General features: G+C 44.9%; 1 protein-coding gene across 1 annotated transcript in view; it reads right to left on the bottom strand.

Annotated features, from left to right (window-relative positions):
• Nucleotides 1–11,941, bottom strand: part of FAM107A (family with sequence similarity 107 member A) — a 38,354-nt gene extending 26,413 nt beyond the window's left edge. Inside the window, exon 1 of the mRNA XM_057704572.1 lies at nt 11,808–11,941. Coding sequence (XP_057560555.1) covers nt 11,808–11,886 — 79 coding nt within the window. The 5' untranslated portion in view covers nt 11,887–11,941. The remainder of the gene's footprint in view (nt 1–11,807) is intronic.
• Nucleotides 11,942–12,346: the final 405 nt, after the last annotated feature.

Here is a 12,346-nt window from a genome sequence, read left to right as displayed (position 1 = left end):
CCAGCTCTACCTACCCGTGGGCAGGCACCAGTCCCTGCCACCAGGAAGCCTGCAGAAGCCCCTGGACCAAGCTCGCACACCAGGGGGCAGACCCCAGGAGCAAGAGGAACTATGATCCTGCAGCCTGTGGAAAGGAGACCACAAACACAAAGTTAGACAACATGAGTCGGCAGAGAACTATCAAACCCCAGAAGAACAACTGAGTGAAGAGGAAATAGGTAATCTACCTGAGAAAGAGGGCAGAGTAATAATCATAAAGCTGACCCAGATCTCAGGAAAAGAATGAAGGCACAGACCGAGAAGATATAAGAAACGTTCACAATAGCGCTAGAAGACTTAAAGAACAAACAGAGATGAACAATACAATAACCGAACTGAAAGATACACTAGAAGGATTCAACAGCAGAATAACTGAGGCAGACGAACAGGCAAGCAAGCTGGAAGACAGAGTGGTGGAAATCACTGCTGCAGAACAGAGTAAAGAGAAAAGAATGAAAAGAAATGAGGACAGTCTAAGGGACATCTGGGACAAAATTAAACACATGGGGGCTTCCCTGATGGCGCAGCGGTTAAGAATCCACCCGCCAATGCAGGGGACACAGGTTCGATCCCTGGTCTGGGAAGATCCCATGTGCTGCAGAGCAACTAAGCCCGAGCACCACAACTACTGAGCCCATGCACTGCAACTACTGAAGCCCACGCACCTAGAGCCAATGCTCCACAACAAGAGAAGCCACCGCAATGAGAAACCCATGCACTGCAACAAAGAGTAGCCCCCGCTCACAACTAGAGAAAGCCCATGTGCAGCAATGAAAAGCCAATGCAGCCATAAATAAATAAATAAACAAACAAACAAATAAATCTTTAAAAAAAAATTAAATACACCAACATTTGCATTATAGGGGTCCCAGAAGGAGAAGAGAGTAAGGGCCTGAGAAAAAAGTTGAAGAGATTATAGCCAAATACTTCCCTAAATGGGAAGGGAAACAGTCATCCAAGGCCAGGAATCACAGAGAATCCCATATAGCATAAACCCAAGGAAGAACACAGCGAGACACATATTAATTTAACTCACAAAAATGAAAGACAAAGAGAAAATATCGAAAGCAACAAGGGAAAAGCAACAAATAACATACAAAGGAATCCCCATAAGGTTATCAGTTGATTTTTTCAGCAGAAACTCTGCAGGCCAGAAGGGAGTGGCATGATATATTTAAGTGATGAAAGAGGAGAACCTACAACCAAGAATACTCTACCTAGCAGGGCTCTTGTTCACATTTGATGGAGAAGTGAAAAGCTTAACAGACAAGCAAGAGCTAAGAGAATTTAGCACCATCAAACCAGCTTTACAACAAATGCTAAAGGAACTTCTTTAAGTGGAAAAGAAAAGGTCTTAGAGGAAAGCATAGGCAAACTCTGGCATAATCACAGCAATATCATTTTTGACCCACCTCCTAGAATAATGAAAATAAGAATAAAAATAAATAACTGGGACCAAATTAAACTTAAAAGCTTCTGCACGGCAAAGGAAACCATAAGCAAAATGAAAAGACAACCCACGGAATGGGAGAAAATATTTGCAAATGAAGCGACCAACAAGGGATTAATCTCCAAAATATACAAACAGCTCATGCAGCTCTATGTCAAAAAAACAAACAACCCAATCAAAAAATGGGCAGAAGATCTAAACAGACATTTCTCCAAAGAAGACATACAGATGGCCAGTAGGCACATGAAAAGATGCTCAGCGTCACTAATTATCAGAGAAATGCAAATCAAAACTACAGTGAGATATCACCTCATATGGTCAGAATGGCCATCATCAAAAAGTCTACAAACAATAAATGCTGGAGGGGGTGTGGAGAAAAGGAAACCCTCCTACACCGTTGGTGGGAATGTAAATTGGTACAACCACTATGGAGAACAGTATGGAGGTTCCTTAAAACACTAAAAATAGAGCTACCATATGACCCAGCAATCCCACTCCTGGGCATATATATGGAGAAAACCATAATTGGAAAAGATACATGCACCCAATGTTCATTGCAGAACTATTTACAATAGCCAAGACATGGAAGCAACCCAAATGTCCATGAACAGAGGAGTGGATAAAGAAGATGTGGGACATCTACACAATGGAATATCACTCAGCCATTAAAAAGAATGAAATAATGCCATTTGCAGCAACATGGATGGACCTTGAGTTATCATACTAAGTTATGTAAGTCAGACACAGACGAATATCATATAATATCACATATGTGGAATCTTAAAAAAGGGGGAATACAAATAAACTTATTCACAAAACAGAAACAGACTCACAGACTTAGAAAACAAACTTATGGTTATCACAGTGGAAAGGTGGTGGGGGGAGGAATAAATTAGGAGTTTGGAATTAAATATACACATTACTATATATAAAATAGATAATCAGGGAATTCCCTGGCAGCCCAGTGTTCAGGACTCCACTTTTTCACTGCTGAAGGCCAGGGTTCAAACCGTGTTTGAGGAAATAAGATCCCACAAGCCATGCAGTGCAGGCAAGAAAAAAAAAAAGATAATCAACAAGGACCTACTGCATATCAAAGGGAATTCCACTCAATATTCTATAATAACCTATATGGGAAAAGAATGTGAAAACAAATGGACATATGCATATGTGTAAGTGAATCACTCAGCTGTACACCTGAAACTTACACATTATAAATCAATTATACTCTGATATAAAATAAAAATTAAATTAAAAAAGAAATAAAAGCAAAAATAAACAAATGGGACCTAATCAAACTTACAAGCTTTTGCACAGCAAAGGAAACCATGAACAAAATGAAAAGACAACCTACAGAATGGGAGACAATATTTGCAAACAATGGAACCCAAAAAGGATTAATCTCCAGAATTTACAAACAGCTCATATAACTCAATATCAAAAAAAAAACCCAATTAAAAAATGGGCAGAAGACATAAATAGACATTTCTCCAAAGACATGCAGATGTCTAAAAAGCACATGAAAAGATACTCAACATCACTATTAGAGAAATTCAAATCAAAACTACAGTGAAGTACCACCTCACACAGATCAGAATGGCTATCATCAAAAAGCCCACAAATAATAAATGCTGGAGAGGATGTGGAGAAAAGAGAGCCCTCCTACACTGTTGGTAGGAATATAAATTGGTGCAGCCACTAGGGAAAACAGTATGGAGTTTCCTTAAAAAACTACAAATAGAGTTGCCATATGATCCAGCAATCCCACTCCTGGGCATATATCTGGAAAGGACAAAAAATCTAATTCCAAAAGATACATGCACCCCAGTGTTCATAGTGCCACTATTTATAATAGCCAAGACATGGATGCAAACCTAAGCGTCCATCAGCAGATGAATGGATAAAATATACAATGGAATATTACTCAGCCATAAAAAAGAATGAAATAATGCCATTTGCAGCAACATGGATGGTCTTAGAGATGATCCTACTAAGTGAAGTAATTCAGACAAAGATAAATATGGTATCACTTAAATGTGGAATCTAAAAAATAATGCAGATGGACTTATTTACAAAATAGAAACAGACTCATGGACACAGAAAATTATGGCTACCAAAGAAGCAGGGGTGGGGGGACAGATTAGGAATATGGGATTAACAGGTACACACTGCTATATATAAAATGGATAAACAACAAGGATTTACTATATAGCACAGGGAAGTGTATTCAACATCTGGTAATAACCTATAATGGAAAAGAATGTGAAAAAATATATTTTATATATCTATATTGTCATATATATATAACTGAATCACTTTGCTGTATACCTAAAACTAACAAAATATTGTAAATACACTGTACTTTAATTTAAAAATGCAAATTTGGGGACTGCCCTGATGGCACAGTGGTTAAGAATCCGTCTGCCTATGCTGGGGACATGGGTTCGAGCCCTGGTCTGGAAAGATCCCACATGCCACAGAACAGCTAAGCCCATGCGCCACAACTACGGAGGCTGCCCTCTAGGGCCCTCAAGCCACAAATACTGAACCCATGTGCTGCAGCTACTGAAGCCCACACATCTAGAGCCCGTGCTCTGCAACAAGGGAAGCCACTGCAATTAGAAGTCCATGCACCACAATGAAGAGTAGTTCCTGGTCACCACAACTAGAGAAAGTCCATGTGCAGCAATGAAGACCCAATGCAGCCAAAAATAAATCAATAACTTTAAAAATGCTATTTTGATCTTCTTTGGCCTATGTTATTCATTTGACAAACATTTACTGAGTACCTACAGTGTTCCTGGCACTGTTTCAAGGTACAGTGCAAATAAGACAGTATCCCTGTGCTCAGGTAACTTACTTTCAAGGTAGGGTTCAGACAAAATGAGGCAAACAAGAAAATGCAGAGCTGCAGTGAACACTATGATGAAAGCAAGACTGGGCGAGGCGCGAGGGAAGGACTGGGAGCTTAGGAAGGGTGGATAGTGGGGAGGTGACATTTTAGGGAGGCTGGGATGGTGAGGAGGAGAGCATTCCAGGGAGTGGGAAGAGCTAGTGGAAAGGCCCCAGGGTGGGAGTGAGCTGGGCATGATGGAAGGAGGCCAGTGGGGTGCAGTGCTGGGCGTGAGGGAGACGGAAGGAAGAGGGGGCAGGAAGGTCTGCGTGTCCTTGGGGCCGTGGCCAAGCCTGCCATTCTGGAGCCACTTCACATTCTCAAGAATTAAACAATTATCTGGAAACAATGTGTGTTCCTTTTTGTTTCTTCTTCCTAGATTGTTTCTCTTAATGTACTCTGAATGGTGCCTCCCCCAGTTCCCCATCCTGCTGTGGCTTAACGTCACCAAATTCTTTGTTTCTTTTTTAATATTGTTTTTATTAGTTATCTATTGTATACATATTAGCGGATATATGTCAACCCCAACCTCCCAATTCATCCCACGGCCTCCTCTTAACTTCACCAAATTCTGACGGTGGAAGACTACATCCAGATTCTTGTCAAACCACTCTTCACTGCCACTGCTCCCCACTCATCTGTCCCGCTGTGCAAATGACTGGTATTTGGGGCACTTCCCAGGGCCCCCAGTGGCTTGTGTGAACAAATGCCAGCATTCTCTGACAAGTGGAGGAATAAGACAGATCCTGGGGCAGGGGGACTGCGGAAAGCTTCTGCTCACTGCCTGGGGCAGACAGACCCCACGGTCCTGCTCACTCCAGAGAAGCAGACTCTGAGTCCCCGTGCCAGCTGTGCCTTCCATTCCCACTTTGTGTTCCCTTTATTAGAATGTTCTGATGGCAGCCCCAGAGCAACTGAGAGCCAAGCAGGGTTGGGCAGGAATCCCCCCAAGGTTGGGTGCCATTTTCCCCGGGTGGTTGGGACTCACTCTACTTCTTCCACTAAAGCTCTTCTCGTAACCCAACCTGTGTACAAGCCCATCAGGCTCACCCGCCAGACTGCCAGCCTGAGGGCAGGGGTGTCACCTCATTCTTCTCCGTATTCCTGTCCCAGTACCAAAGTGCTCAGTAACTATTGTTGACTTGCAGACACCAAAGACGTTGACATCACTGAGCTTGTGACAGCATCATCTTGCTGTGTGTGTGCGTTTAACTGTGTATGGGGTCAACAGCCACCCTCTCCCAAGCCATACCCCATCAGTAAGAAATTAAGCTACGCCCCCTAATGAGATGCCGTCAATAGCACATCTATTTATTAACCTAAACAGATGCCTATGACATGCTTGGTGAGAAATCAAAGAGCAAAATCATGTATAGTCTGATTCCTCACTTTTTTTTCCCCCAAGATAAAAATCTTAGTGTATACATAGAGAATCAATCTGGAGGCATATACACTGAACTGTTAATGGAGGTCAGTCTTTTACCAACATATCTCAAATGCCATTACTAGCTTTCACTTGGAATGAGTGTAAAAATGAAATTACTGGGCTGTGTTTCTGGGTTCCTGTATTAGAACCTATAAGGGCAGGGCCTAGGAGTCTGAAATTTTAGCATGTCCCCCTAGGGATCTGTTTGTATTCAGGAGTCTGAGCACCACTGTTCTACAGCATAAAATTATAGGCCCTTCTCCTTTGTCCCAATATTTCTGTAACGTTTGTGGCTTTAAAAAAAAAAAACATAAAGCATACGTTTCTTTTGTTATCAGAAAAAACACTAAAGATGAAAAATATGGGAAAGAGCAACCTTTTCCAACCAGCCATAGTTAAAATTCACATCTGGTTCAGTCATGTACATTTTGCACATTGGAAAACACAGGCCTTTTGGTCAAATGAGCCTTTTAAGAGTTTCCTCCAGATAAGGGCCAGATTCAACCCCAGTTGCTGCCTCCTGCCTTGGTCTATGTGGCTTTCGATAGAGGCCTTCCCATTCTCCCCTAAGGCAGGACTGTAGAATACAGGGGCCCGAGGATCAGAACTTTAGCCCAGTCCCCTGGAGGACTGAAGGGGGGTCCCAGAGGCTGAGCACACCCCTCCACACTCCCCCCCCACCGTCCCTCTGAAGTTTGTCTTCTTGGGAACTAGAGGAGCTAAAAAGAAGGGGGTAGTGAAGACCAGGAGAGGCAGTCATGAGTGGGAGCTGAGGAATTTTCCTGCATCTATAGCGGGCTGGGGCTGCAGCTTGCATTGAAAAACTCCAAAAACTCTTTTCCTTTGATTTTTGCCCCCCTTTCTCCAAGCTGACAGGCGCCTGGAGCAGCTCATCTGGGCCTACAAACATCAGACAAGAAGTTTCCATGGCAACTCCAAACTTCCTCCTCAGTCCTGTATTCCGTCTAAATCTCCAAGGCCCCTTTTCAAGGCCTCAATGTGGTTTCAGAGAAGCCACCCACAAAATAGCCTTAAGATCCAACCTTACCCCCGCCCCCAACATGTTCTGCTGAAAGGACGCGGCGGGAGAAGCTGTATTGGCAGGAAAACTTGTCATGGGATCCTTGGAGAGATTATAAAAGGAATGAGAGTCGCCTGTACAACAAGTTTGAACCAGGAAGAATTTACCCAGTGGAGGGATTTCAAGCATGAAAATAGGAAAATGTGCAGAAGTGGGGAAGAACCAAGAGTCTTGTTTCAGAAAGCTGGCTCTGAACCCAGCTGCAGTTAGGCATGGTTAATCTGGTCTCTTAGCTGCAGAAGGACCCTGGGGTACCCCCAACCTCCAGCATATTTTAATTCACTTGTACCCTCACAAAATATGGACAGTAGATCGAGGCACGGGGAAAGGGTTGTATCTGAGTGTGAGTGAGTGAGTGAGAGAGAGTGTGTGTGTGTGTGTGTAGAAGGGAACCTGGGCAGACCACGGCTTGTCAAGTCAAGCAAACTTCCATGATCCCTGCCAGTGGGTTTGCCAAATGTAGCTAAAAAAATGCCGCATGTCCATGCATGTAAATCAATCAAGTTAGAACACACCCTCACACCATGCACAAAAATAAACTCAAAATGGCTTAAAGACTTAAACATAAGACACGACACCATAAAACTCCTAGAAGAGAGCATAGGCAAAACATTCTCTGATATAAATCATACCAATGTTTTCTTAGGTCAGTCTCCTAAAGCAATAGAAATAAAAACAAAAATAAACAAATGAGGGACCTAACTAAACTTAAAAGCTTTTGCACAGCAAAGGAAACCATAAAAAAATGGAAAGACAACCTACAGAATGGGAGAAGATATTTGCAAGTGATTCAACTGACAGGGACTTAATCTCCAAAATATACAAACAGCTCATACAACCCAACAACAACAAAAATAAACAACCCAATTGAAAAATGGGCAGAAGACCTAAGACATTTCTCCAAAGAAGACATACAGATGGCCAGTAGGCACATGAAAAGAAGCTCAACATCACCAATTAGAGAAATGCAAATCAAAACTACAATGAGGTACCACCTCACACTGTTCAGAAAGGCCATCATTAAAAAGTTTACAAATAACAAATGCTGGGGAGGGTGCAGAGAAAAGAGAACCCTCCTACACTGTTGGTGGGAATGTAAGTTGGTGTAGCCACTATGGAAAACTGTATGAAGGTTCCTCAGAAAACTAAAAGTAGAATTACCATATGATCCAGCAATCCCACTCCTGGGCATACATCCAGACAAAACTATAATTCAAAAAGATACATGCACCCCTATGTTCATAGCAGCACTATTCACAACAGCCAGGACATAGAAACAACCTAAATGTCCATCAGCAGATGAATGGTTAAAAAAGACATGGTATATATATACAATGGAATATTACTCAGCCATAAAAAAATAAAATAATGCCATTTGCAGCAACACAGATGCAACTAGAGATTATCATACTAAGTGAAGTAAGTCAGAAAGAGAAAGGCAAATGCCATATGTTATCACTTATATGTGGGACCTAAAATATGACACAAATGAACCTACCTATGAAGAAGAAACAGACTCACAGACATAGAGAACAGACTTGTGGTTGCCAAGGGGGGAAGGGGAGAGATCAGTGGGAGTCTGGGGTTAGTAGATGCAAACTATTACATTTAGAATGGATAAACAGCAAGATCCTAGTGTAGAGCACAGGGAACTATATCCAATCTCCTGGGATAAACCATAATGGAAAAGAGTATATATATGTGTAAAAAAAAGGAAACAAAAATGCACCATGTCCAGTTAAACTTGAATTTCAGATAAGCAATGAATAATTTTTTAGCATATGCACACCCATACAATATTTGGGACATAGCTTACACTAAAATATTATTCACTGTGTATCTGAGATTCAAATTTATTTTATCTGGTAACCCTACTTGGCAGGCAGCAATGGAAGCTATGACCACCCTTCTGGGTGCAGAGAAGCACAGTTGCTGATGTCCAAAGGCACCTGGGGAGGTGTCCCTTGGTCCATGCTGCAAAGAGATGCTTCTCTCCCTAGCAGGAACCTGGGCTGGGCTCCAGGTAGGAAACAAACCTCAGGTGGGCTTTTCTTACAGCACTGCATAGCTTACCAGCTATGGCCAAGCATGAATTTTTCCCCAGAGGTGACCTTTCCAGCTCAGTGGTTAAGAACATGGGCTCTGCTGTCAACCCAGATACCAATCCTGGTTCCACTGTTGGGCAGCTAGGTGACCTTCAACTTCCTGTCTCCTCATCTCTAAAATGGGGCAGGCATTCTTTTGAGGAATAAAGGAGACATGGCACGGGAAGCCCTTCACACAGTGCCTGCCACAGCATCAGGGTTCCAAAGTGGTAGCTGTTACCTTGATAACCCACATAAAAACAGTAAGATTTTTATCCAAGCTAAAAAAAATTGGGATTGAAACTAGAGTTACTATCATCTCAGCAACATGAAAACCACACACACATCTGGCATAGTGAAACTGAAAGGAGACACCCCTAATAGCACCAGTGGCCGCTTTCCCCTTTTTCATTCTCGATTTTCCAAAATATTCATGATGAGCATGTATTACTTGAATATGAAGAAATTATTTTAAAATAATTCGGAATGAAAAAATTTCTATGAGGATTATCTTACTTGGTGTGTGACTTGAGGCTACTGTAAATGAAAATGGCTGTCATCTTGGGTTTGATTCGATAATTCCGTCCTTGGGGGCTTCGACCACATGGGGGCTCTGGCCTCTTTCAATAAATGGCCCAGCTGGCTCCTCACCCCCGCTCTTACTTCTTGCTCTTCCTTGTGTGAGACAGCCAGAGTAGTGGCTCCAGAGGTACGTGGCCTTGGGTTTGAATCTCAGCTCCACGCTTGACTGACTGTGTGACCTTAGACAAGTCATGTTACCTTCTGAGCCTCAGTTTCCTCATGTTTTAAAATAGGGGTTAATACTACTTACCTCCCTGAGAGGAGGGACTTATCTAATTTATCAGCACATCCTTGTGCCTCGCATAGGGCTAGTGCATAATAGCGGTCAATACATATTGGTTGAATGAATAAATGAATGAAGTTGGTGAGATGACAGCTCTACGACGTTTGGCAGAGAGTGGCAATAGCTAGTGACCAGCAACATTTGCCATTACTACTCTTCTCAGAAGATGGGCACACTTGGCATAGATGGACCACAGTTTGAATGTGTTTTCTACATGCTCCTGGGATAGGAAAGTTCCCTTGGCAGGACCATGGGCATGCTGCTTAAGCTCCCTGAGCCTCAGTCTCCTCATCTAGCAAATGGGGATGACAATGAGCAGTGACTCTGGAGGGTTGTGAAGACAGTCAGCGGCAAAGTGCAAGTGCTCCCTCCACGAGGCCCCTGTAACCAGCCTCTGCCCCCTTCCTGACGTACAGCGGTGTGTGGTCCAGTTACGGAGCAGGAGCAAGCACGTAGCCCCTGGAATGACTCTGGAATGTTTGCTGTTCTGGATGTGTTGCCAGAGGAAAATGTTATCGTTTGAGTGAGGCTTATAGCTGCAGTTCCAGATTAGAGGGGACACAGGATCTTCAGATTAGAGATACCCTCTCCTCGTTTTAGTGAGAAGATAGGAACTGGATAGGGACACTTAGGAAGACTGTTTTGTAGGGAAATCTCTGGAGCTGAGGTTTGAAATCAGCGTCTTCGAATTATAGAGCTCCTGGCTTTCTGCCTGCCCTGCCTCAGCCAGATTTAAGATATCCCCCGCCCCCGCAAGGCGCCGCCAGTCCTGAAGTCTTGCCCAGACCGTGCTTTTGGACTTAGAGAACCGTTGTTTCAAAGCTCCCCAAGCAGTAACTCTGCGGCGGGATCTCTCCGAGGCGGGGCCAATCTAAGTAAGAAAAGCCAATCGGTCCAGAGCAGACTCCGTGGAGTGAAGGTTGCGGGGGGCGCCAAGTACCACTCCTGCAGTCGCGCCGCCAGTGGCTCCGACTCGCCCGGTGCTCTCGGCTGCGGGGGTCAGCGGGCAGGACTACGGGGTGGGGTGCGTTCCTTGCCCAAGGCACAGGGTAGCTGCCCCGTGAGCCCAAGTCCCTTGACATTTTCTAATCACATACCCCCAGGTGGCAGAGAGCCGACAAGAGACCGATTTTCACCTGATTTTCACCTTTTCTGAACGTCTCTCCAAGCACAAAGTCCGGAAGGAAACAGCGCAAATGCTTGCTGTGTGTATTCTGTTTCTTGTTTCTACATCCCTGTATTCTCCACATTATTTTCACACTGGCCCTATATTACGTTTGTTTCATTTTCCTAAATAAAAACAAAAAAAAACTATTGTCCTGAGCAGAAGAGTAGTATGGGCTTACTGCAAAATAAACAAAAAGACAAACAGAAAAACACGTATCCAACTCGCATCCTCAAAAACAACCGCTGTGTGTTTCTTTCCAAATCGTTTTCTCCTTAAATGCATACATATAGAAAACCGGTTCCTCACCTTCCTCTACGCTGTTCCCCCGCCCCCTTTCCCCTCACTGGACATTGGCCGTCCTTCACCAGCGGGCTTGCGCTTCTTTACGCCCAGCTGTGTGCTACGTCTTACCCATGTCAGTTCTCCCTCACCTACCACTGCCTTTCCGCACTTGTGCGAGTCTCTGCTTAAGAGGCCGGCCAGGAGGTGGGCGCTCCCAGGACTTCTGGAGTCAGGAAACAGTGAGTGAGCGAGCGCGCGCGCGCGTTCACATGAAGGAATAAAGCAATATATCCAAGGGTAAATCCCCAAAAGGACAAAGGTAGGAATGAAAGAGAGGAAAGAAGAAACGTAATTAAAAAGAATGAAAGAACGGAGGAAAGAAGGAAAGGAAAGGAGGAGAGCGGAGCAGTAAAGAAGGACCAAGGAGCCCGCTAGCCAGGGGCTGAGCGCAGTGCGCCCGTAGTGGCCTCCTCGCGCCCTCCCGGAGGCGGGGGGTCGGGTAGACTTGCCTCCACTTACCGGACCTGAGCAGCACGGCGCGGTAGAGCCCGGTGGCCTCGGAGGGCCCCCGGACTCGCTCGCCCAGCCTCTGCGCCATGCGCCCGTGCACCGGACTGCGGAGCCGGCACTGCAGGCTGGGAGCGCACGGTGGAGCGCAGTCCTGGGTCGGAGCGCAGTCCTGGGTCGGAGCGCCTCCGACTGTGACGCCGCCGGAGAGCCAAACCCCGCCGCGGATCAGGTTACAGTGGCTGCCAGAGCTCCAGGCCAGAGGCACCCGTGGGGGAGGGACAGGGGGCAGGGGCCAGGCAGGTATCCCTGTCCAGGCAGCAGACTGGGCGCGGGTAAGCATCTGGCGTGAGGAGTTGGCTTCAGGGTTCCAGGGCCAAGGCGGGAACCTGGTGTCCAGATTTACAGCCTCGGTCTCCTACCTACTCTGCTCTATTTCCCTGGCCGCTGGCCTTGTTGAACACTATTAAGCAGGTGTGGGGTTCTGAAGTGCCATGCCTGGGATCAGATCCAGCAGCACTAATTAATAGCTGTGTGACCCCACGATTTAG

This window comes from Hippopotamus amphibius, chromosome 13, assembly GCF_030028045.1.
Source record: "Hippopotamus amphibius kiboko isolate mHipAmp2 chromosome 13, mHipAmp2.hap2, whole genome shotgun sequence".
Lineage (NCBI taxonomy): Eukaryota > Metazoa > Chordata > Mammalia > Artiodactyla > Hippopotamidae > Hippopotamus > Hippopotamus amphibius.
The sequence above is the reverse complement of the archived record's forward strand: the minus strand, read 5'-3'. Positions and strand labels throughout refer to the sequence as shown.